Source organism: Anomalospiza imberbis, chromosome 2 (genome assembly GCF_031753505.1).
Source record: "Anomalospiza imberbis isolate Cuckoo-Finch-1a 21T00152 chromosome 2, ASM3175350v1, whole genome shotgun sequence".
Taxonomy (NCBI): Eukaryota; Metazoa; Chordata; class Aves; order Passeriformes; family Viduidae; genus Anomalospiza; species Anomalospiza imberbis.
The window spans coordinates 78,526,997-78,553,721 of NC_089682.1; the positions used below are offsets into that span (position 1 = coordinate 78,526,997).

At 39.4% G+C, this 26,725-nt stretch overlaps 1 protein-coding gene across 3 annotated transcripts in view; it reads left to right on the plus strand.

Annotated features, from left to right (window-relative positions):
- Window positions 1-26,725, plus strand: part of GSK3B (glycogen synthase kinase 3 beta) — a 143,839-nt gene that overhangs the window by 56,932 nt on the left and 60,182 nt on the right. For all 3 annotated transcript variants that reach the window (XR_010996445.1, XM_068181957.1, XM_068181958.1), the window contains exon 3: window positions 21,221-21,304. Coding sequence is in view for 2 of the 3 variants with exons in the window: in XM_068181957.1 (XP_068038058.1) it covers window positions 21,221-21,304 (84 nt within the window). In the remaining variant the exon portion in view is untranslated. The remainder of the gene's footprint in view (window positions 1-21,220; window positions 21,305-26,725) is intronic.

A 26,725-nucleotide genomic window follows, 5' to 3' on the forward strand; every position in this document is an offset into this window, starting at 1 on the left:
AAAAATAGTGTAAGGCAGCTGTTCACAAACTTTGGGGCCACAGTGCTTTCAAATGGCAAAATTTCCAAAAGACAATGACCTGGCTTTCACAGATCTATACTGTATTTCTGCTTCTGTTCCACAAATGTGTAATAATAGGTTCTTATGCAAAGCATCAACAGGTGCAGTTAAAAGGTTCATAGTGTTTTCAATTATTTTCATTCATGTGTTTGTGCAGGCCCTCAAGTGACCCAGCCTAATTGTGATATTTGAAAAGAAAATACTAGTAGCATAAAAATTCTTGCACTGCTTTTGTTAGCATTTTCATTGGAATATTCTTCAGCTTAAGAGTCTGTCACGTTGCTGTCTCATTCTGCAAAAACCAATAATAAGCAGAGAGGCATGGTAGCATAAATAGTTATTTTTTGTTATTTCTGCCATTCCATTAAGGTTTTTAAGAAAGTCTAATGAAATGAATGTGTGAATTGCTAGAAATATTTCACAGCTGATTGAGAATAAGTAGTTAAGTTTCTTGTATCTGAATTGCATACTTGATGTTTCTGCTTTTAGCACTGGGCTGTTGAAATCTAAATGATGAAGAGAGTTTGTACTCCTCCTGCACCTTTTCAAACAGTCTAGATTGGGCATCACATTTCTTGTTAATGGCTCACAGAGACATAAAGTGTGCAGCAAGAGAAAGCCAAATTCTGTAATGGGAACCATTCATGCCATCCAGTCTGTCAAATCATTCAGGGACTGGCTTGGTTTAGCCATCCAACAGTGTGTGCCCTTGGCTTAGTTGCCTGAATTATTTAGATAGGCAGATCTTCTGGAGTGTGAGAGGATGTCACACTAGGGCCCTGATGGTCCATAAATGTGAAGCACTGCATTGCTAAAGCTGAGGCCCCTGAATAGTAGGCAGTGCTCTTTCCTATTTTTAGTTAGGGAAGGAAGGTGTTGTGAGTATTTGAATGTTTATTGTTTCTTTGTTTTCATTTGTTGTTTTGGTTTTTTTTTTTTTGTGGTTTTTTTTTTCAATATGTAAAGTCTTAGTGTTAATTTGAACCTTAAAGCCCAATAAAGGAGCAGGATGGAAAAATAAGTTTGTGTTGAGGTTCTGTTTTTTTTCTTTCTCTGCTGGTTTGTGTACTTTTGTGAGCTGTTTGAAATGCTTCTGAAAGCAACAGCTTTCCTTCAGTTCCTGCCTCAGATATATCAAGCTGCTAAGTATAAAAAGATCCTTTTCAAAGTAGCCCATATCCGCTGTTTGTGTTACCTTATTTACAGCAACTTTGATCATAGCAGCTCCCATGAAAAATGTAAAACCACAAGGAAGACTTTCCATTGAAAAATGACTATGTGTTTAGGTTTTTAAGTTCTAACTTTTCAAGAGACTTTTCTGTTTAAAGCATTCAGAAATCTAGAACAGACCCAGTTTTTTTCTTAATAGCTTTTGTGTCTCTGCTCATGGTTGAAGGTACAATTCTGTAAATATGCATGTGAAAAAGTGAACCTGTTGATTAATGATTTGCCTCTTTTGCTCTCAGAATCTCAGTGGTTAACAGACCACTGTGAGAATATGACTTCAAACTGGGTTGAATTAGTTCCACTTTTTCCAACTGCCCCCCCAGCTTGTTTCTTAGCTCTTGGTTACCAATGGCAAGTAAAGATACAACAGAGAGTAGCATTATACTGGAAAAAAAGGCTCCATTTCAGGGGGCTTCAGTCTGTTAAAGCCACTTTTGGTGTATCTGAGCTGTTTTGAGGACAGATGTACTCAAGTTACGTAACCTGACTGAAAGAAGAGTTAAAACAAGTTTTGTTTTGCAGTCTGTAAGCTTGGGCTATGGATAGTCAGTATATACTGACAAGCAGACAGGACTATGACACCCATCCTCTTGATATGTGTTGGGGAACCCAGGTGTAAAGCTTTAAGGGAAGTGGTATCACTGTCTCTTCTGTGCAGGTTTGTTTTCCCTTTGCTGGGTTCAGACAGGATGTGTGCATCATCTTGCTTTTTAATGTTTTAGCAGGTCCATCTCCCAGACTCCTATTTCCATGTATTGTAGCTTTGTCATGAGAATGTTAAAGGTACAGTTAAGAGAAGTCATTGTTACTGCTGGATATCTCACAGAAGCCTTGACTTCCTTTGCATGTGCATGAGTTGTGGACCCTTTCTTTCAAGCACACAGGTAGATATTGAAGTCACAGAAAAGACCTCCAGGATTGGTTCCAACCTTGTACTGATCACCACCTTGTCAACTATACGGTGGCACCAAGTGCCACATCCAGTTGTTCCATGAACACCTCCAGGGATGGTTACTCCACCACTTCCCTTGGTAGTCCATTCCTAACTTTAATAACCATTCTGTGAAGAACTTTCTCCTGATGTCAAGCCTAAACCTCCCCTAGTTCAGCTTGAGACTGTGTCCTCTCATTGTGTTTGCTTGTTGCCTGAGAGCAGAGACCAATCCCCACTTTACTACAAACTCCTTTCTGGTAGTTACAGAGAACAATAAGTTCACTCTGGATCTTCCTTTTCCCTCCTACTTCACTCCTTTCTAGAAGGGAATTGAAAGTTATCACAGAGGTTCAGAATGATTGCTGTCTTCATCTTAAGTCAGTGTTTAAAGTTTTGAATACAGTGTCGAGGTTGGATTTGCTCTGATGTATTTGTGATTATCTTTCACTGTGACCTCTCATTATCTGCACAAGTTTCCTCTGAACTAAGGACTGAACTTCCTTTTTTAATGTAATCTGTGTGAGAGCTGGATGCGTTCTCTCATCTCATATTTCCATCTAAGGATCATTGAATATTCAAACATTAATCTCTAAGGCCTTCTCTTAGAAGAATGCCTTTGTTTACTGCATCTCAGTTGAGTTGGAAGCACCCATGGGATAAAAAGTCACAAAGGAAAAACATGGTGATGAGAATTAGTAACATTTAAGCACCTTTCTTTTAAGTCTTTGAGGGTTTGCACATCATAGCTACTTTGAAGATCTGAGGAATAGTGAGTCACTGTTCATAGGACTATCATGGAGGTGTTCCTCTCTAAAGGATGCCTTAATTTTATTGTTAAATAGCTAGAAAGAGCACCCAAAACAATAAAACTGTCTTTTGACTAATGAGATGTTTTGTGTTTCTATCACAAGTGGGGATGGAAGGCTGAAAATATTTTTCAGTGACTTCAGCAAATATTGTGAACATTTGTTAAACCAGCAGTAGAAAGATAATTGAGCCTGATCAAAACTGCCCTTTTACTCCTAGCTGTCCTCATCTAAGGGAATACAGTCGCTCTTTAAGACTGAGGCTATCAGATAAGATTTCCAGAATTGGAGATGCCTGGGCATGTGTTCAGGTTGTTGTTCCATCTTCTAAACAGCTGGAGGGCTATGTTTGCTTTCAGAGAGGTTTTTTCTAATCTGTGCTTTAACTCTTGTATAGAGGCCAGATTTGTAACTCTGGCCCAACTTAATTTATCCAGATTATCAGAGACATTTACCAAGATAATAGCTTTTCTTGCAGCAATACTTGATCTGGCTGTCTCCTGGAAGCTTACTGGAGGAGCCAATTCTATCATTTAGCTGTAATTGCAGTTGCAGTGCCTGTCTACTTGCAGCAACCAAAAAGGCTGGGTAGAGATCTGAATTTTTGCTCACAATCATTTCATTCCATTTTCCAATTTTCTCAAACTTTCCTAATGGATAAAAAATCTGTTTACCCTTGGTTTTCACAGTCTTTGAAGAAAGCAGTGTACCAGCTTTGTATCAGCTGTAACCTCTCTGGACATACTTCAGTGGCCTAGAAGATCTAAGAACTCTTTAAGAGTCATATTTCTCTAACTTTGTATTATTTTAAGGTCTGTATAATAAAATTATTTGTAGTTATGGCTACTCCTGCAGATGTTTTCAGATCTGACAACTGAATTGGATGCATAATAGCTGTTAATGCAAAATAGGTCTTCAGTTTGGCACATGAGATTACATGGAGTTTGTACTATGAGCATTGATTTCAGTTTTCTGCTTTTTAGCAGGGGAGTCTGGACTGATAATTAATGTCCAGGGAATGCAGTGTCACCCAGCTGCAGTTGGCCTAGGATAGAGGAGGAAAAGCTCTTCATCTGCAGACCTGGCTTTGTGCGTGTTTAGACATGTGTATCCACGTGTTGCCATGTGGAAACCAACATGTTAGTAGGGAAATAGGCCCTAGGAATGTGTTCTTTGAAAAGGGAGGAGTTAAAAGAGCCCTTGAGGACTTTTCTACTCCTGCCCTGTAGATGTTTGCACGAGGCCTTTTATAGATATGTGCCACAGTTTAAATGGTGCATTTATTTTGGATTTTGAATTTTTCTGTGGTACTCCCTAAACTAGGACCGAGATAGGACTTTAAAACAAGACACCTGTTTTGTCAGTTTTCTCTCCTCTTGCTCACTTTTAGTGTATAACTTGAGACTAAAATGAAACCTGTCTGTCCTATGTGAATTTAATGACCAACAAAAAGAACTGGAAGATACATTACATTTATGAAAAGTCTTTTGTCCCCCTAGCCCACATAACTCATACAGCTCCTCCAATAATGATTTGGTTTATTTCCTGTTGTCTCTCAGGTCTTCTAAAGGAAGTGAGTTCATATGTCTGGTTTTCATAAAATACATATATTTATATATAGTCTATGAAATATATATTCTGTATATATACATTCCTAAATTAGCTAGAGACTATTTTGAGAGACACAGGTTAAATGGATGCTATTCTGAAATAACAACATTCAGAATGGAGAGTGCAGTTTAAAAGAATTCCAAACCCATCAAGGTATGGAAATGCATAGTTTAAAGCACATGAATAGCTGTAACTGGGCCACATACTGACAGCATATTATAACTGTGAGTGCGTACTTGGACGTTGCAGAATTCCTGATTGTGGGTCAAATTGAGTTCTATTTTGAAAGATAATTTCCTTTCCTTTGACTTTTTAACATTGCTGCCTCTAAGTGCCTGAGAAGGACTGGCATAGAAAAACAGTAACTCTGCATGCAGTAGGAATAACCTCTCCATTTTTTATTTATAAATCAGCTTTACATCTGGGTCACACCTGCTAATTAAAGGGAGCCTTGATTATGGCATGGATTTGTAAGTCTGTGTAACAAAGGTAAAAATTGATTTTAATGTTCTTCAATTTGTAGTGTCTTATGGAGGGATCTTTGGTAGCCTTTCAGGATCACTACCAAGGAAACTCTATATCTTTGCATTTCTGAGACTGGCAGATTACAGGCTGGTGGAGCAGGCTTGGGTTTTCTCATTCTTACCTGAAATCAAAATATTTAATGGCTGACAATCTTAGTGTGGCAATGGAATAGACTTCCTAAGTGTGCAACCAGTCCAAGTGGAGAATTGAGGGCAGTCATTGTTTTGTGAATGGAGCCTGAACTTGGTCAATTAAAAAGTCACAGTAAAATTCCTGAAGTCCTTCTGAAGCTCAGAGATTTAGTAGTCAACTGTGTATGAGGCTGTATATAAATTCTAAGCTAGTTGTATCTTCTTTCTTCTTGGAGGAGATGCTGAGATGATCAGGCTCATATAATGTTCTCGAGAGCTTGGCAGCGCTGCTGCTATAGACAGCTTGGGCATGAATGCAGGTGTTGGGTGGAAATGGTGTCCCAGGAGAACCTTCCACACCTGTCTCCCAGTTAGGGAAAAGAGTGTTGTGTAGACTCTAAATAGAAGATTAGCTTGATGGGATAAAAATGGTGCTTTTGAGACTATTCGGATTTTTGGTCTGTGCAGATACTTCAAGGCTCTTGGTTATACCATTATGTATTCTCTTTTGAAGTCCCTCTTTTGGAATCATGAGATTGCCTGTCTATGGAAGATTTAGCTTAAACAGTCTTTATATCTAGCAACATTACTTACCTGTGACTCTCACTTGCTTATGAAATTCTTACTTGGTTAAATTATCTTTGGTGCAACATTCTAGTCTTGGAGTGTGATTGGAATATATCATTAAATAATTTATCTTCAGTTTTTGCCAAGGAACACTGTGGGGGTTTTGTCTTTAAAATGCATGGCTGATAAATCAGGCAGTGGCAAACTCTGTGTCCTTTTTGTACTCAGTATTTGTTATTCAAATATCCTGCTGTGGCAGCTGTTATGCTTGGGGGGAAAGAAGGGTTAACCTATAAAATGCTAGTCATAGAAGGGATAGAAGAGATCCACCTGCTGCTCAGGGGAGGCTTCCTGAAGCAAAGAAGAGGGACAGATCTTCTCATTTATGTGTCACCAAGACAGCTGTGCCCTACCCTCCAGCACTGTGCTGTACTTCAACCCTTTTGGCTCTGTTTAAAACCTTTTAATTGAGCTGTAATTGAGTTGTTTCTTTTTTTTTTTTTTTTTAATTTGTGTCTCTTCCTTGAAGAGGATTAACTCAAAGTCAGCAAACAAAATGAGGAATGATTAAATAAATGTGAAAATGGGAATAATTTTTGTTTTCCACTTGTTTTCTTGAGTAGACCTGACTCTTTATAACCAAATGGCATGCTCCTTCCAGGAAGTGTTCAAAACTTGGAGAGCCATTTAATGGGTAATTGTTTTCTTTGCTGCTAAAGGCAATATGTGCACCGCCCATTGCTTCTTGGAAAAGTAGTACCAAGACATGGGAAAATAATAAAAGGAAGCTCTTTTAAATATTTTGTCAAGCATCTAAAGTACAGAAACAGTTCAGACTGTTGGGCATATTCTAAAATTAGCAGTGCTGCCATCTTTTTCATGTATCTTGGATACTTCCTGGTCCCTGATAACTGAGAAGGTGAGATGTTTGTGACCAACAGAATTGTTAACAGCCTACACAATACAAAGAACTACTTTTCTGCTACATTGCATGTTTTTGAGGAAAGCTTGTTTGGGCTTTTTGTTCCACTTTGTTTTCTCCATCACATTTTCTGTCTGCATTATGCAATGAAATATGGTCCATTTGGAGCACTGGAAAATTAAATTTGAAGGATAACGTAGACTGAGATTTTGTTGGATGACCTAGACTCTCCTGTATGATCCACCACAGGAAATAAAAATGAATCTGATTTTTTTTTTTTGAGTGGTTTTGTAAGAGTTGTATCATGTAATAACCCAAAATAAGAAATGTTTCTGGAAAGTCAATGAGAAACTTATTCTATTAAGGAACATTCTAATTACAGTCCTTGATGCTTTGTCATGGTGTTGATACTTCTTTTAAAATACAGTGAGTGATGTCAAGGAAGTGGTCGTTGAGCATTTGCAATGTTTTTTTGGCCAGGAGCAAAGAAAGGACTCACTCTTCTTTAGGGTGAAATGTAAGGTGTGATGTTTATCATATTTTTAAATATATGTTACAGACTTTTAACTAAGGAGAAGGCAGCCTGCTTTCTTCAGGGTGGGTTTTTGTTTGTGTAGTGCTTAGTACAGTGAACTGAGATGAGTAATGGACGCTCTTACATGTGTCATGATGCAAATAAGCCGACTACAGGCATCTATATTCTCTAGTTCTTCTAAGATTTGAAGCCAGGTCTAATTGTTACAGGCCCAACAAAGGTGCTTATTTCGCATCTTCATTTGTGCTGTTCCTTTGAAAGCCCCAGCCATGGTGATTAAACTGCTTAGGTCCTGAGCTAACTAGTCAAAATACAAACATCCAGTCTGAATCACTGAAGCATAACAATGCATGTGGAAAACAACAGCTGGATCTAATTTCAGGGGTTTTTTTTGATTTCAAAAATCACTTTGTCACAAAAAGCTCCTTGTTTTCCCTCCTAAGCTTTATCAAGTGATGAAGACAGACTCTATAAATTGATGTCTTTTAAAGATTCATCCTCTTTTTTTCTTCATTCAAAGATTTGTCCAAGGATCTGCTTATCAGACTGAGTTGGCAGGCCCTTTTGCATTCATCTTCCTTTAATCTCAGCAGGCACATTGAGTCATGAAGGTTGTACCAAGTTTTTTGGGCTTGAACAGAGGCATCTCATTTGCACCAGATGAGTTTAACACTGTGGGCATGTTGATTGATCTTAAATGAAGTAATTTGTTGCAGGCTGCTTAGTCCCTAAAGTGGGACATGGCAACTTCTATGGGTGTTGCAGTGAGACATGTCTACTACTCACTGAGCTGTCCACTGGTTGCACTGGTCTTGCTGCAAGTGGATAGAAGAGGGTTTTTCCCTTTCTTTTATTTTTTTCCTTTTTAGAGTAAAACTTCATAGTGGATGTTGACATTGCCTGTGGGCACTTCAGTGGAAAATTCAGGTTTGCTGTTAAATCATAGAGGAACCTTTCAAAAGGTGTGTTGCTGACTACCATGGGAATTAGTAGTAAGTGTGCAGGTGTGGAAATGAGGACATAACAGTTTGTTACTCCAAAGTGTAGTGCATGGGCTAGAGAACATTAAGATTTCATTGAGTATCTTATGTGGATGGACTTGTTTTGTTTGAGCAACTTTGTAAGCACATTTCGGATGAAGTCTGGCAGGATGTAGAGCAGGAAAATTAAGGTGAGCACAGCTTTCTGAAGAATTCGTAAAAATAATGATAATACTTTCTTACTTTGTAGTGCCCTGCTGAACATGTTTTATAAATAGTGAGCAATTCTGAGTTATAAAATTAGAAGCTGGTAACAGCTTATAACAACAGGTAATAATCTTTAGCTGAAGCAATGGTATTGGAAGCTCTGTAGTTTTTTTAAAAGTAGTTTTATATTCTTTTTAAGTTAGATTCTTCTGATTATGTATCATAGTAACCTGTAATAGAATTGCCTGTCTGTGAGACCTGGAGTTTCCTTGATTATACTGGATTTATTAACCCTATCTACTTGTCATTCAGATATCTGCAAAAGCACAGGAGGATGAGAACATATGGAATGGAAGTGTTCTTTCTTAGTGTGCAGGGAACCACAACAGGTTGATTGGAGTCAGCATTTGAAGAGCCACAGCAAATAAAGAACTTGGTTCTTTTTTTTCCCCCTTTTTAAATTAAGTCAACATAAGGGCAAGAAATGACATGGTTTGCAGATAGCATGCTGGATTTCCTGGTAGGCAATGACTCTGTTTCTGTAACTGCATAACAGGCATAAAGGTTATCTGCTTTCATGCAGGGCTAACAGATCTAGTAGGACAAGAAAGTAGTATGAGACATAGGAAAAACTAGGGCATGTTGAGGGTTGCCTGGAGTGTTGGAGGCATAACAGAGTCAGTGTATTCATTGAATAATTTCTGTGGCAGCATGAAGGCCATCAATTAGCAGGAAGGATAAACAGAGCAAGGACTTTTGTTTGGTTTTAAACTGATGAATATCTCTTGGAAAGAATCCTCCTTGCTAGTGGGAACAGCCTGTGCGCAGTCCAAAAGCACAACACCGTGTGCAGGTGGTGGTAGAAAGTCCCTTCCTGGTGGAGCACAGAGCTGTGGCATGCTGTCCTACTGGCTTGTCTGCATAGATCTGCTTGTGGGTGATAATGCTGTAGCTGACTTCTTGAGTAGATAATGAACTTTTCAAGATAAATAAGTGTCTGAGACCTTTCTGAATTCAGCTGTCCAGTTAAACAGTGTAGAAAGTTTTAACTAAGCCACCTTTAAAATTTATTTGAATTTTCCTGAATGTAAGTAGACAGTGAGCACAAGATACAGTGACTCTTGTTTTAACCTAACCTTGTGTGCAGAATGTATAAGGAGCGATACTGTCTTGCTTACATAAGCAAGGCAGGCAGTATCACATCCTCAGCAGAAAGTAATCTTCATTATTTCATACTGTTGTGATTTTGAATGTAAAAGGGTCTCAGCATCCTTTGTAGAAAGTTTGATTTCAACAAAATGTGAAAAAGATATTTTCACTGGTTAGGTGTGGGGCAAGGAAATTAATTCACAGAATCACAAAATGGGCAAGGTTGTAAGGGACCACAGTGGGTCATCTGTTCCAGCATCCCTGCTCAAGCAGCGTCATTCCAGACCACATGGCATAGGATTGCTTCAAAATGATTCTTGAGTATCTCCATTTAGGGAGACTCCATAACCTCACTGGGCAACCTGTTCCAGTGTGTGGTTAACAGCACAGAAAAGAAGTTCTTCCCTCATATTCAGGTGGAACTTCCTATGCATCAGTTTCTACTCATTGTCTCTTGTCTCATGGTTTGGCACCACCAAGAAAAGCCTGGCTCCATCCTCTTGATACCCTCCCTTCAGGTAATTACACTGATGAGGTCCCCTCTTAGTCCTCTCTTCTCAAGGCTGAACAGGCCCAGACTCCTCAGCCGTTCCTCATAAGCGAGATGCTCCAGTACCTTCATCATTTTGTTGCCCTCTGCTAAACCCACTCCAGGAGCTTCGTGGATCATTACTCAACTCCTGGTCATCTCCACAGCATATCTGTTTCGCATGATGTGTGTAGTGGGAGATCTTCTTAAACAGTGAAAATAAGATCTTGTAGTGAGAAATATTTGGCCAAGTCAGTGAAGGCTTTGCCACTCGCGTTATTATTAACAGTGGATGTCTTAATGAATTAGCTTACGAGAATCCTGTCTTGCACTATGTGTTAAATACAAAAGAATGCATAGTCCATTGAAAACTGGTAGGTGGTGTAGGAAACAATTTCTGACATCATTTGTGATTGACTTGCATTGAGCCTCTTATCTTCTACAGTTGCATTTTTGGAAACAACTGGCAGGTTTAGTAAAGAGAAGTTAAATGTCCATATCTTCAGGTTTTAGGGTTCCAGATGACTAGGAACTTCCTTGGAAGCATCTGATGATGGCTGCTGACAAACCTTTGGATGAGGTCATGCCAAGATGATTGGTCTGACCAAGTCATCTCTGTTCCCTCTGTCTCTTGCTTTCAGTGGTTCTCTTCCATTTGCTTGCTAGAGGGTTATGTGCAAGTTCTCATTTTATTCTGGAAGCAAGATGGAAGTCAGGATGCTCACAAAGCTACCAGCTCTCCCATGACAACAGGCTGAGAGAGTTGGGGTTGTTCAGACTGGAGAAGGCTCCAGGGAGATCCTAGAGCAGCTTACGAGCACCTGAAGGAGGTCTTGCTTACATAAGATCTATTATAATAGATCTGGAGAGAGACTTTTTACAAGGACATGTATGATAGGTCAAGGGGTAATGGATTTAAACTGAAAGAGGTTAGGTTTAGATTACATGTTAAAACAGAATTCTTCATTGTGCAAGTGGTTAGATACTTGAACAGGCTGCCCAAAGAAACTGGATGCCTCATTCCTGAAATGTCCAAGGCTGGGTTGGATGGGGCTCTGAGCAACTTGGTCTAATGGCAGATGTTCCTGCTCATTAGAGGTTGGACCTAGGTGACCTCAAATGTCCCTGCTGACCCAAGCCATTCTGTGATTCTATGATTTTTGCACATACTGGGCAAAGGATGATTGGGCTTTGTGGTAATTAGGTTGCCCTTGCCCTGTATTGGTCCAGCTGGACCTGGTGCTTGAGAAACTCTGAAACTGGAAGCCCATGAGGTGGTATTGTAGCTTTTTGAAATTTGCTAAAAGAGTGCCCCTTTAAATTCATGGTGCTCACCTGACATATGAGATAACTTCTTTCTGCACCTTTCTTTTTTTTTGGAGATCTCTATTCCTTTTCAGTGTGACTAAGTTGTGAATCTAATCATAGTGCTGTGTCTCTGCTTCTAAATATGCCACTAAAAACACACCTTGTTATGCAAATAGTTACTAAAACTTGCTTTTCTCTGTACTTTTGCTTTTGGGGCAATTTAGGCTAGAAGTGAATGTGAAGATTTCCTAATCTTTTCATTTTAGTGCTGTGACACCCTTTTGCCAAAGGAAATGATTTCTTGAAAAATGGGACAATGTTTGAAAAGCTCTAATGCTGACTTAAGGAAAAAACCCTTAAGCATGAAGTCTGATAACCTATTTTCTCAAACTTGGAACACTAATTCTTCAACAGCTTATAGTAAATGGGTACTTTGACATAGCTGGCTTTCCCTTTCCAAGTGTATGATGGATTGTTTGTATCTAGCAAGGGTCAAGTGGTGAAATTATTCTGCATCTCTGGGAAGAATGTGCTGTTGCCTTTTAATATGAAGATATGTATTTGGGGAAGCTTGAATTGGTTTTATATATAAAACTATGAAGGAGTGTTGAACCATTCTTATATGTCGGGCTATCATCTGAAATTTGGTAGGGTATTTATTATTTTAGGTTTATCTTAGACCTGGTATTCATATGTGGTGGTTTTCTTAGTTACAGCAGTAGTTAATAAATTTTGTTATCTGCTCATGCAAACTTAGCAAACCAGGGGTGGGGAACCCAACATGGATTTGGGGAGAACAGCTTATTGTGTATGTGCACAAGGTAAGGAGTGTAAATTCCAATTTTAACTTCACTGCTGGAATTGGGCCAATTTCCTCTCCCATTCCCCCAGCCCTAGAGGAGGAGCTGCCCAACCTCTGAATTCAGCAGGGGATGCTTATGCTTTTAAAAGCTTAAGTTATTTGGGAGCTCATTATTAGGAAATTGTACTTCTTGAAAATTTAATTCTGCTTGGCAAATAATCATCTGCAGGCTAATTCCACTTGCCAGTTCCACTCTCCCTTTACTCCCTGCTCAGTCTCCACCCATCATTTCCCTTTTTTGTGTCTTCTAATTTGAACCTTGTCTCTCAGGTCTGATTGAGTCATTTGGATTGAAATAAAAGCCAGACATGACTTGTAACATCAGGCTTTTTCATGTCATGTAGCAATAGGCCTGAGACAAAGGTAAAATAAACATTGGAAGCAGTACTTACCTGCTCCCTAAATAAATAATTTTTTTTTGTTCGTGAGGAGAAATTATTTTTGTTTTGCAAGTCCTTTGGAATCTGTTTGCATGAAACATCTGCTACATCATATGTAAGAAGAGAAGGCCAAGAGTAATAAAACATTTCATTAATGTTTAATAACATAGTGATTAGCAGCCCAGCAAATGTCTTATGCCCGTGGGAGATTGGAACTTATTTGATTAGTAGATTAATTGCAACCTGTTCTGGTTACAATTGCAGGTGTAAGGTTCTATGGATGTTGCAGACTCCCTGAGGACTGATGTTAAAGGCATTTTTATACTTACTTTCTTCTTAGTTAAAGAGTTAAAAATCAAAACATGAAGAAAAATCCGACTGCTATTTCTATGAAAAAAAAAGATTTTTACTGTAAGAGTGTTTTAACAGAGATCCTCTGTGCTTCCACTGAAAAATAATAGCTATTATTATCTTTGAAAGCATAGGGCTGCCTTTTACAGAATATTTTTCCTTTCAGTTCTTCTTCAACTGTGCTTTCTTTCAATCTTATAATGGACTTGAGCAATCTCTCTGAGTTTCAGCTTTTATCTTGGGTATACTGCAATTCCTCCTGCATCTGGACCTGCTGCTGGCAGCACACAGCAGATGCTATAGAAGTCTAGAACTGAGCTGTTCATCAGGTCAGAGTATTTAAAACAACCACTTAAAAATGTAGTGAATTCCAGATGGTGGTCTAGAAGTGATGTGATGCTGGAAATCAGTTTGTCTTCCAAGTTTAGTCTCAAGCTTCCAAAGCTGGAAGGAATTTAGAGATGGTATTAAGTTTCTGAGAGGCTCTTAAACTCCACTTCCATTCAAAGAGGCAACAGTGAGCTAATGAATTTGTCTTCCACTGTTCAGTTAACTGCTGAGATACAGGAAGAAAATGAAGGAAAAGTCAGATGTTTTTTCTTCTGTTCCCCCAGGAGAGATCAAAGCTTGTTTTATCTCTTAAGAACACAAATAAGCCATTTCTGTTTCCAGTTATAGGAAACTATGTGTAATAGCTGTATGAAGATTAAGTTGTCTGCTTAAGGACTGTGTTCTGTGTTGGAAAGAGCAGCCTTGTGATGACATAATGTGGCACTTGACATTACTGACTGTCTAGGGGAAGAGTTAGAAACTGGAGAGCACATGGTCACTTCCTGAGAAGGGATATGTAATGCCTGAGTTTATTGGGAGCAGTAATAGAATAGAAGGAATTAATAGGGTGAAAACAAGGTGTGTGTTAGTAGCTCAGATTTTCATCCAGTACGCCTTTCAGCTCACTCATTACTGCGTGGTTGTGGTTCAAATCTGTCTGGTTCTGAAGGGGCTAATGAAATCTAGCCCACCTTTGACATTTTGTTTCATTCATTATTCTAGATCTTTAGTTGAAAGCATATTTTTGACTCCTGCAGCCCCTGCCCACTCTTTAATTTCAGCCAAGCTGTTAATAATCATGGGTTTGCAGGTTAGGGGTGTGCTGGTGGCCCCACCTATGCTTGCCTGAAGCCTGTACCTTCAGCTTGCTCTGGCCTGGCTCCAGCCCAGCACACTCTGCCCACTGGCTTCTTCAGGCAGGTCCTGCCTGCTGCTGCTGCATTCAGAGCTGACACTTTTTGCCCTGCTCTGTAGCCATGCCAAGGCTGAAGGTCGCTGTGCTCAGTAATAAATTTTGGACAGAATACAGCTGACACAAGGGTTTTGTGCCTGTGACTCGTTCTGGGTGTTGCAGATCAGCGTATCAGGAACACTTTTGGTGCAGCTGTTCTGTGCACCTTTATCATTTGCTGCTTCGGGATCTTAATTATCAGATTTTTACAGATGAAAAACAGCAAAAAGTGCAGCAGTGTTGTGGGTCTTTATAGCAAAATGTAGCTGGGTTTGGAGCCTTTGTTTCCTTCTGGTTATGTAGCAAAACAGAGCATGATGCAGTCACAATGTGCTGAGTTGCACGCAAGCGCATACACAAGCATTTTGTATCTTGGACCCCCTGGCAGCTTCCCCTGCTCATGTCCCTTTCGTGGCATGGTGCACACGCACTCGTTATTCTCGTGTTGTATAGGTACTTTGCCCCTGGGTTTTCCCTTTGGGATTCCTGTGAATGGCAAACAGGAAGAGATATAAAGAAGGGGTGGAGGGTGAGGGTATTTAAAGCAGCAATTCTATATTTGAACTGTAAACTGCTGATGGTTATCACCAATTTTTTGTTTGTTGTTGTTTTTAGTTTTTTTTGTTTGTTTGGTTGGTTTTTTTTTTGTTTTGTTTTGTTTTCCTTAGGGAATCTGAGAACATCAGCAATATATAAATTAGTATTTGATCTATGTTTCTGGGACTTTTTGGGTTATAAATTTCAAGTGTTTCTACAATTGCTAACCCTCAAAACTGCTTCTGTGCATGGGTTACACATCGGTAGAGGTTGCAGCAGGACAGGGTATGTGGACTTTCTGACCTGCTGGCTCCCAAGTGTTTAGCAGTCATCAATGGGACAGCAGGAACTGAGTGGTGGGTGTTGTGGCATTACAGCTCTTGGTATGTCATAGATGCAGATATTTAATAGATAGTATTTGTTTGTTGGCATTGTCCACTATTTTTGGATTAAAGGTCATGATTGCGTGAGTTTGAGACTAACAGGTGTGCTAAAAATGGAGACCACCCCAAATTAGATCTGCTGGTGCTGTAAATATGCCGTGACTGACAGGAGGGGGAGACTGAGGCTTTGTCCTAATCCACACCTCAAATGTAAATGAGGGAAACTATGACCCCTCTTGACATTTATCTCTGCATTAAATTGCTTGCCTAAAAAATGGACTTAACATGGGTGGGTAGCTATTGATGACCAGCATGGACAGATTCCCAGACCAGGCTTCTGTAGTTAAGCCCCTTTTGCACTACTTTTGCCTCTAAGCACTGATGTATTTGTGATATATTGGGGCAAGATGGATGTAGGAATCGGCCTTTATTCTGTAAAATGCGTGAATTATCATCTATCTAGTAAAGTCAGTTCTATGAGAGTAGTTTCTGTAATACTTGCGCTGACAGCAGGACAGTGTTAAAAGCATTTTTGTGATTGATGATTGATGGAGTTTGAAATCTGTCTTTGGAGGAATGGGTCAGGCAACTTCAGGAGTTTTTAGAGAAGATGCAGTACAGCTTTTATTTTGTGGACTGACTACTAAGCTTAGGACACACCACATATACTAGGATGGGAGCTTTAGTAACAATATTAGTGAAAATGTGCTAAATACGCTGGGGTTGCTGATCCCGCTACCCCTTGGTAACCTGCAAGGTGCTATTTCAATGACGTCCTCTGTGGTCTTGAGTGTTTTTGTTTTGGTAAGTTTTGCAAAGCTTAGTTTAGGAGGGATGGCTTTGTTCTTGTGCAAGCAGCTGTTTCTGCAAGGCATCAAGCGTAGTTGGCTAGGATGACACTGAAAATCCTCTCAGCATGTCTGCTTCCCTTTGCTTGGAGTCCAGCCTTTTGCTTGTGGTGGGAGAGGGTCAGAATAAAGAGGTTTTTGCTGCTGGATGAAAAATGCTTCGAATCTCTCAAGGTTTCGATCTGAGCTTGTTCTCAGGGCAGGCTCAGCAGTGCAGAAGGTGAAGGTGAGTGGATGTGATGAGTCATTCTGGCTGTAGAAGTGGGAAGAAGCAGGAGGGGAAAGAAGCAAGCCCTGCTGGCTCATCACTGTCTTCGTGCCTCCTGCTGAAAGCTGGTTTCTTCCCCAGTTTGCCCATGGCTTTCTCTTCATGCTCTTCATTGTGGGAAGATCTTTATGAAGGTTAAGAAATGTGGTAAAATGGAAAAGATTAGGGTGGAAGCAGAGAAAAGGAGGAAACAATAATAATGACATATACAAGAGCAGGAATAGTGCGTATACTGAGAAATTTGGATCTACCCGTGCCACTTTGGTCTATCTGTGATGCCACAGTTCATGCAGTTATGCTTCATTTTCTGTTTTTTCAGTCTGATAGAAGAACACAAGATATTGAGCTTCAACATTTGATGGTATTATACCAAGAATAACAACAATTACTTTAAAAAGTGCAAAAATAAGCATTAACATTTGTTGCTATTCCTACTTGATTTAATCAAGAAGTCTGATGCTGAAGGTACTTGTTGAAGTAGACTGGTAGCTTATCCTGCCTTTCTGTCTAAAAGATATCTTCTCTAAAAGTTCAAGACATACATACTTTCATCCGTTTAAAATAACCAGATCATGTCTTTGGTATGACAGAAAACAAAAATATAAATTCCTAATTTCTCTCATTTCATCTGCACTGAGCATAGTCCTCAAAGAACCTTGCTGAGACTTTAAAAAGGTGATTCAGAAGTAAAAACAAAAATCAAAACCCAGCATGCCCTTCAGCTAAGGAAACAGGCATTCTCTTCTGAACTGGATCCAGGTTATTTTTCTCCACTTCATTGGGTGTATATTGACAACGTCATGCTAAAGTGAGCTGTACAAAATCTTTCACTGTCATTTGCTCTAGTGCAGTTTAGGAACTTGCAAGTCCATAAAGGCTCATCTCTGATGAGCCAGTCATTTTACCCTGCTGTAAGAAGGGGAGGGAGAAGGGGATGGGGAGGGTGTGAGACAGGGAGAAGGCAAAGGATCAGACTAAGAGTGATGAATGCAAACTGGTTTAGCTCTAGAAATCCCTTGATGGGGAGGAAAGGGAGTGTATGTGGCAGGGAGTGATGGTTATCCTGGTCTGTAATAGCAGATTACAGTAGTAATACAGGCAGAAATGATGTGATATCAATTGCTTTGGTGATATCATATCACATGCAGCATTAGCACAGCTCTGAGGGGTTGGGAATGTAACTTCAGATAGAAGGCATGAATCTTCATGCATGAACTTCAGTGGCTGTGCTTTGAGCTTATAAATTTGATGTCTTGGCAATCTTTAACCAAATCTTTAACCTTGATGAGCAACCAGTTTTCTTCAATATAATGAACAGATAAGAGGCAGTCTGGTCTAGGAAAGTTGTCTTTGTAAGTGATGAACAGGGTTTTGTCACATGGCATTTGTTTCAGTAGTTAGTGAAGGGCTTAAATACACTGATCATAGAGCAGTCTGCATCAGCAGCCTTTGCCTTCTGGATAAAGAAATTTATTTTAGATAAGGAAATCAAACTGCAGAAAATTTGCTGAGTAATCCGTTCATAGTCCCATTGGTTTGCGGCTCCTCAAAGGAACGTGTGCCGCAGCAGCACGTTTTGCTGGCAACAGATGTCTGCTGGGTCCTTTCCTGTGGCAGGGCTGGTGCTGAAGGGTGTTGCTTTCTGCAGTGCTTACCAGGCCTGGTACACTCGTTCAGTTAGAAAACTCAACCCTTTCCTTCATGTTGAATGGGTGGGAGAACAGGGAAGTATATAAGTGTTTCTTGGAAGACAAAAATGCTGAGTCAAGGATAAACATGAGCCTTAGGTTTTCATCTACCCTGTATTTTGAATGTGCACTGTCAGCCTTTCTCATGGGCATATTTTGAAATTATTTTAGGTGCATTATCTTTAGACATGCATTTTGTCTCTTGCACTTGGTGCATGACATCTGTCACTGTTAATTTCACTAAAGGTTTCCTGGTTATAATCTGATATTTCCCCTTCCTCTCCAAGCAATTCTGCACTGGTATTTAATAGCCCACATCATAATGTGAAAAGGTTGTTACTTATTTAAGATGTATACAGGAAAGTATATGATAAAGTGAGACTACTTGAAGTATTCATCTGAGGAAAAAAAAATTCGTGAACATGAACATCAGTTGCTGTTCCCCTGCCATATCCAATTTGAGCTTCGCAATTGTTCAAGTATTTCCAGTTTTAACTCCACCAGGGAGTGGTGATTAGAAATCAGTTTGGTTTTAAGGTAGCTGAGGTGACTGTTCGGCTAAGATTGCAGTTTAGATGTGTTTCCTTCTGCCTAGTCACAGGATGCAAGATATAGGTTACTGTGTAACTGGTTTATGACTTATCCCTGATATTAGCACCTCTTGAAACACTCTTTGTGCAGCTGCAGCAGATGGTCAGGATGAGAGCCGAAGGAGATGGATCAAACTGGAAGGCATCACAGTAGGCAGAGACTGTGCTTGTGCTAGGATAAGATACCAGAGTATAAATATAACTTCAGCCTAGCATTAGAATAACTTCTGCTGATTTCTTTTTTCCAGTGCATCCAATCAGCATGTACACACTATCTAAAGAACATGAAACAATAACCTGACTTAGTGTATGTACGGGTATTTTAAGAAGCTAGTAGAGATATTACCAAAATAATATTTGCACATTAATGCTTAGCATATTTATGTGTCTTCCAGTAAATCCTTGAGATAAAAAGTATTATTCCCATCTCACAGTCAGTAGGAGAAAGGGAAGATGAAATAACTTGCCGTATGTTGGGCTATGAAGTGCTGGTGGAATTTGGTTGAAGTGCTAGAACCTGCAGTGTTAGGTTTAGTCCTATAGTAAAATGCTGTAAAAGGCTACAGGAGAAAATAATTTTCTGTCAGAATAGGTGATTCTGTAACCAGTGGGATTTAGAGCCATCCTGCTTTCACTCATTAATTGAAATCTGCCCCATGTTGTAAGGTCCAGGGAGATACCCCATGGCCAGCAGTGGTTTGGACAAGACAAGAGGAGGGGATTCTGTTGATCTGTAGTTTGAATTGTGCTATGCAGTACAGGAATCCCAGCCATGACTCCCAAAATTGACTTTTTTTAAAAATTGGATTCAATAAAGAATGAGTAAGGGGAGAATATGTGAGCTCCTGTTCCTACCGGGAGAATGCTTTACTCTGTGAGATGTGAGGCATATTGATGAGGTTATGTGGTGAAGCCTGTATTCCTTTTTCACAAATTCACACCATAAGATTTCAGGAGCTACATGAAAGCCTCACAGATCTCTCCTTGCTTTCTCTTACTTGCTCTCGTCATCTTGCAGTATCGAATAGGCCTGTCTTGGAATGTACGGAATGGTCTTAGGCTTTAATCTGTTCAGAGGCCAGGCAGGCTCAGGGAGGGACTTTCTCCCTAACCAGTGGCTGGGTAATTGCCAGCTGATAACTGTGTGAGATGGCACTCATGTTTGTACAGAGCTGGCTAATACTGAAGTATTTTTTCAGTCAGCGGGTGGCAGGGCTGATAGGATTAATGATACTGCATCTGATGTAGCACCTCTTTTTTTTAATGCTACATGGCTTAGAGGAATTAAAAGTAGAGTTTGTAGCCATGTTCACAGTTGAAGGTCTGAATGGTTCTTGTGGAGTTCCTTAATAATTAATTGTAGTGACAGAAACCGTATGTGACCCTCTGATAACACAGACTCTGAAATCATTGTTTTGACAGCAGCACTGCACAAAGTGGGTGTTAGCTTTGTGCATTTAAGTGTGAAAATGTATGGTGGCTAAAGAGTTCTCTTCCCAAATATTCCTGAACTTGGCCAGAGTTAATGATTCTAGTAAAGAACAGTGAATTAGTCTAGTGTATTAGTTCTTGCTCTTTTAGGATATATGATTAGCAATCCCACAATCAAAGTAAAAAGTGGAATACCCTCTATTTTTGTAGCTGCAGATTGTGTATTAATTGAGAAAGGAAAAACAGCGACGTGTAAATGTGACTAGAGGAAAGAAGTATTGTAGCAGCAGCTGTGGAATGAAGTGTGACAAACATAGCTGTGCTAATTTTACTTGCTTGTTTTCACTCCTACCTGCATTTCAAAACTTCATTTGTTTTTATCTGCTAGGCTGTAAGATCCTTCATTCGTTCAGGCATCATTTATGCAACAGATACTGCATTAAAGTTCCCAGTTTATCATGCATGTGATGGACTGATTTTATTTTAACAGCTTTTTCAGGTTGATATAGAATAGGAAAATAATGCTATTATTCTGTCTGTCTAAACTGGTTTAACCTTGTTTGAACAAAAGTGGAAATTGAGTTACCTAATCAATTTCAGGTGTTTTATGTTGGTATTGCAAAAAGAATGGTAGAGAAAAAGATCTGTTACAAACCTCTCTTGCACTGTAGAGAAGTGTGGGCATGTGGGTGGAAATGTTGTTTGCTTTCACAATGTTTGCATTATTTTTATAGTATTCAAATGGGATAGGCTTCCTGTCCCTCTGGTTGATATATTGTATTATTATAAGATCAGAAAATAAAAATGAAAATGTAATGTCTTCTTGCCTTTTACCACTGACCCTTTGATAATGCAAATAGGTAATTCTTCAATTACTTGATGGATTTGTGAATGTTTATTTTAAAGAGAAAATGTAGTCAAAGTTGGCAATATTCTCAATAATAAAGCAATTGCAGTAAATACTAATAAACATGTAAAAGCTGTTGCCTTTCCAACTTAGTTGTTCTTTAGCTTGTCAACTTCTGTATCTGTATGGTAAAGTGTTCACAATGGTACCTTACCTTTTCCACAGAAAGTTTTTCTAATTGTTGGCTTTTCTCTTGTTTCAGAACAGAGAGCTCCAGATTATGAGAAAGTTGGATCATTGTAACATTGTCCGATTGCGTTATTTCTTCTACTCTAGTGGAGAGAAGGTAAGAATGAAAAACAAAGGAATGTGTCCTGGTAACTGTCTGGGGTATACCTGGACTGTCTGAATGTCTGGAGACAGAAATGTGAAGATATCAGACATTTACTACTGAGCAAACTCTATAATGGTGCCCAACAGGTCATGATGTTTCTCAGTATAGAAATGTGTGGTCTGTAAGGAGTAGTGTTACACTAAAAATAGAGCAAGGCTGCAGTAGATTTGCATATGCACTGCCTCTTTCTTAATTTAATGGATCACAGCTGGGCTCTGTGTTCTAGCACTACCTTTCTATATGTGCAGATGTGTGTTTTCTAGGATTCAGTATTAAGCATTTTAGATTTAAAGCATTTATGTGACTTTACCCAGAACCAGTCTTTGTATGCTTCTGTCCCTCTTCCTTGTGCATCTGTTCCAGGTATAGGCTGAGTTTCAGAGCCCAAAGGAAAGAATAATACATGATCATGTGATTGTATCATTTGTCAGAATGTTTGTACTCCAGAAGAAAGAGCAAATAGCTGGACTTAATAACTCTCAAGAAGTAGATAATGGCATTTGTTTTCATTCAGTCCAGGTTTAAAAGGTCCTTGGTTTTTTTAAGAAGAGGTTATAAGGTTTAGTTTTAATGTGAAATTATAATGTATTCCTTATCTAATTATGTATCAGCATTTTACAAATCATTGGAGAATTCAGGATGAAATGGACTTAAAGATGGCATCTGATCCAACCTTATCCTTAAAGCAGGATCATCCATGGAGTGAATACAAAGTCATTGTGGTCTATGTGGGAGTTAATGTAAGCTGTGAGGTTGGGAAGTGAGCTAGATGACCTTCTGAATTTTCTCTGATCTTTCTATATATCATTACAAATATTTATATAATTTTAAAGTAATTTATATAAATGCTGCCTTTTTTTTCCCCATTTTTTAAAGCAGATTGCATCCTTAACTGTCTTCAGAAGCTGATATACTTGTCCACAGTGCTATAAAGGGCTGTGTATGAGAGCTCATAGCTACTGGCAGGCTGTTAACTGCAGATTCATGAAGTGGGTCAGCAGACTGGGAGAGGCAACCCACCCCTTTCATGCTCTTTGGAGCCAGAAAAGGAGCTGATGTCTCCAGGATAAGTTGCTTTTGTCTTGTGCTGTGCACGGGGGGGATAACTGGAGGAGATCTACTGTTACCTGAGAGGTGTTTTGCTGGGGACCTGGCCCTGTACCTTGCCTGTGCCTAAAGAGAGCCTGCAAAACTACAGCATTCAAGAAGAAATATAATTTAGGGTTTTAAATTTTTTTTAAATCAACATCCCCTTTCCTTCTATCCTCTTGGATGGTGCTAACAAGCATTTTCAGCTGTGTATGTTTTGTTGGTAGTGCGGTGTCGTTTTTTTTAAGCTGTATTTTGTTCATAAACAGAAATTCCTCAAGCAGCATGAGTACAAAAAGGAAAATGCTGTGAAGGAGGGCTTGGGTTTGGGATTTTTTGTTGGTTGTTTAGTTGGGATTTTTAAAACAGATTGTAATTTAACTGGAGCGAAGTAGAATTTCCTGGACAAATGAGACAACTGCCTTATCTAAGGGCTTTCAAAAGCCTCCTACAAACAGTGGAGTGTTAAAACTGCTCAGAACACTGTCCCAGGAGCTTTTGTGTAACAGTAACTTAAGAAAAACTTTTGGAAATCTTTAAATGAAGTTGAGCTTGAGGCTGGATTTTCCATTCTGCTGTTTCAACTCCTCATGGCTGATTTTTGGCAGCACTAATGTAGCTTTTAAAAATGTCTCTATCCATGGCCAATGAATCTTTATGCTTCACTGAGAAGTTTTCTTTCACATTACTTTCTGCTGCTTGGTCTTCATGCCTGTGCTCTGTGTCTTTGAGATTTCCACTGCTACCCTGTTGCAAAAGAGGACAAATGGGAAGCAGTGCCTGGGGCCAGCACACACCCAGCAGAACATCAGCAGTGTAATGCTGCAGTTCAGGTTGCAAGGTCTCTCGCAGTTCAATACAAAATGCCACATAATTGGCTTGCAAGTATTTCCATGTAGGTGGCAGCACGTGGAGATAACTGTGTGATGGCGTGCGTGACTCCTGCCCATTCTTGCAGCTCTCAGGAAACACCTGCAGAAGAAGCTGTAGCAAACACAAGCTGAGTGTTAGCACAGCAGCTTGCCACAGCTTTTCCTCCATGGACTACGGGGTAGAACAGGTTGCTGCTGTTCTTGCCTTGTAGCAGACTGGTAGTCTGCTAGGAGGAAAGGGGCTGGAGTTTGTCTGCTGTTTGGGAAAGCTCTAGACAGAAGACAGTTGCTGTTCTCAAGTTGATGTGGGAAGGAAGGAAAACATTTCTTGTCATGCTTTTGTCGGTTTGGGGAAGCAATAGCATCTTTTCCTTCATATTTCCCTCATAATCAGTCTGTTTGTGGGGTGGAGAAGGAGAAAAGTGTAATGTCCCATCTGGTAACCAGGAAGGATGTTTAGGAAGCAGTTGCAGATATAGATGGTATGTCCCCACAGGTTTATATTAACTGATTATTGAATGCAAGTCCAATGGGAAGAGTAATACAAAAATCCAAGAATTGTATAGCAGAAAATGTGGTGGTGTAAAGATGAGATGGGCTTGCAATTGTTGACAGTCTTTGTGAAGAACCTGATGATCCTCTGCCATTAATCTGTGTTTGTGATAATTAACCCAAGTCTAGCAGTGATGGGAAAGTCTCAGAGGTAACTCTTTTACTGCTGATCTCATTAATTAAATTTTGATACTTATATATCAAGCATTCTTCTGCATAAAGATTTGCTTGCCACTGTGTTTACTCCATCTATTCATGTTGCTTGGACTTCTCACTTCTTCCCCGGCGCTTGACACCAGCATCCCTAAGCCCAGAGACTTCTCTTTCTGGATGGGTTTGGGGTTTTGTTGGTTGGTTGGTTTTTTGTTTGTTTTGTGGGGTTTTTGTTTTTTTTTTCATTTTTGCGGTTTTGTTTTGTTGGATTGGGGTTTTTTTGGGTTTTTTTTGGTGTTTTGTTGTTTTTTTTTTTTTTTTTTTTGGTGGGGCGTATTCCAGTGTCCAAGAAGTTTAAATCTGTCTTGATTTAGAGATACCTCAAAGGATTTTTCCATATCTAGTCAGACTGGCACTCTTTGAAAGCCATGTGCCTAACAGTCACTTTAGATCATTTCAATTGCTAGGTATTTTTAGACACTGGGGAACCTTAAAACTGGCCTCATTCTAGCAAAACAGAAGGTTTCATTCTTGATTGGAAAACTGGAATAGTATCAAATAGAAAAACAAGTCTAAAAACCACTTGCTAGTAAGACCATTCCTTAGCTGTGTCCAAGTTGCAGCGCTAGTTTGTAGAGATTTGGAGCTCTCCATTAGCTGTTTCTGCAGGCTATGTGGAGCTGGTTGAAGGGTTTGAGCTCCCTATCTTTTCTTTTTTCTTGTGATGAACTCTCCTTTTTATGTCACCCATTTGCTTAAACTTCTTTCCTTCTTTTGACAAAAGCCATCAAGCCATAGCAGCATGAAAATCGTGTATCAAACACGGCTTTGACTGATTTCTTCTCCTTTCTCTTATGTGGTTATGTGGCTCCCTCTTGTCTGAGCATCTTTGGACTTATATTGCCTTTATATAGCAAAGTGTGTGTGTGTATATATATGCACATGAGCACATATTTATACCTTTATGTGTATATATAGATATAAAAAGTTTTCTAAGTATTTATTATGCTTGACTAATAATTTCTAGTCTAAAAGAGCTCAAAGAAGGTACATAATTTATATTAAGATGACAGTTGACAGGCTTGGCATTCAAGTTGCTTCTATAAGCTATTTCCTCCTCAATTCAGTCTTTTTGAAAGTTTCCAGACATTTGTCAGACCTGTTGGATAACCCAGCTTTTTCAAAAGCCTCTTTCTTAATGAATTTGTCAGAGTAGATTCTGATTTTTTTCTTCTTTTGAGGCTCTATGAGATATCTGATAACAGGGCACTGACTTTCATAGCTGTAATGTGCTTTTCAGTAATCTAAAATGTGTAATAATATCTGGTGGAATGAGCCAGAGGGAAAGAAAATACAACCAAATAACGAGTTGAAGGGTGTATGAAAGCTTCTTCTTCCGAAAGTAGCCACAAGACTTCCATGCTGTATTTCTGTGATTTGTAGTTTTCTAGGTAATTCTTAGAGAAAATGAGCAGGATTTTAGGACTAGCCAGCTCCACTGTTTGATAGCTTTGGTATTATGCCTTAGGATAAGATCTTGAACAAGATGCCTGGTCTGCCTGTCAGCCTTCCACTGCAGATCAGACAGTATTAGGAAGGCATATATTTCAGGGTTAATTTTTTCTACATTTTCTTAATTTCAGGAACTGCTTTGCATTTAGCATGATGCAAAAATGTAGGTCTTGATTTACTTTTGCTGGAGGGGATGGTCTTGCCACCTGTCCTTTCTAGCCTAAATCTGTGGAGAACCTTTCAAGCCATGTTCCAAGGCAGGGCAAACATGAATATAGGAAATGATTCCTCTGACTCCTTTGCTAAGAGTATTCCCTGATGTTTTACAGAATGACCTAACTTCTTAAATCAGTGGCTGTCAAGTAAAATTACTCAGCTGTGTAAAACCTGAAGTGAGTTCCTGATTCTGCCTTTTTAATCCCTCTCTATTTCTGGTTAGATCTTTGTGGCATTTCATAACTGCCAGTTTTTCTTGTATGGATACTTTAGAGTGTTGAATAGACTGATTGATCCATACCTTTGTCCAAAAGAGGATGAAAAGTTACTGAAGGGATTTGTTTCTGCGTCAAATCAAAGTAAGAGTAAATACAATTTTTGTTGAGTAATTGCACCTGTGGTTGCGTCCTTTAGTTTTTCCTCCTTAAGGTGGCTTAGTACTCAGAGGAGTCAAAGCAAAAATGGAAGCAGAGAGAGATCACAAACAGGCAATATGCTGACACTTTTTTGGATGCTGAGCTGGCCCTTCTGCATGCTCTAATTGATGTCAGGTCTTATTTAGCCTTAGCTATAAGGGCATGTAGCCAAAAGTCCATGAAGACTCGGGATGGAAATTTACTGCCACAGACTTAGGCTAAAGTTTAAAATAAACATGCAGGTGATACATGTTGAGCTGCATCTATAAGCTTCTGTGCACTGTCTGGTGGGCTTTGACAGCACTGGATTAAATGGTAATGAAGAAGTTTGGAAGAAGGGGGCAATTGTCTGATTTGCAAATTGTATCCCTGTTATGTTCTACACCTTCAGAGAGGCATGAACATCACCATTCAGGAGTGTTCAGATGAGTCCTCATGTAAGCATCACCCATTCTGTTCCTGTTAAAATTGGAACCATTTGGTTTCTTAATTGAACTTAAAAAAAAAAAAATAAAAAAGAAGTTACTGCATAAAAAGGGCAATTAAGAGAGCCTTGAGCCCAA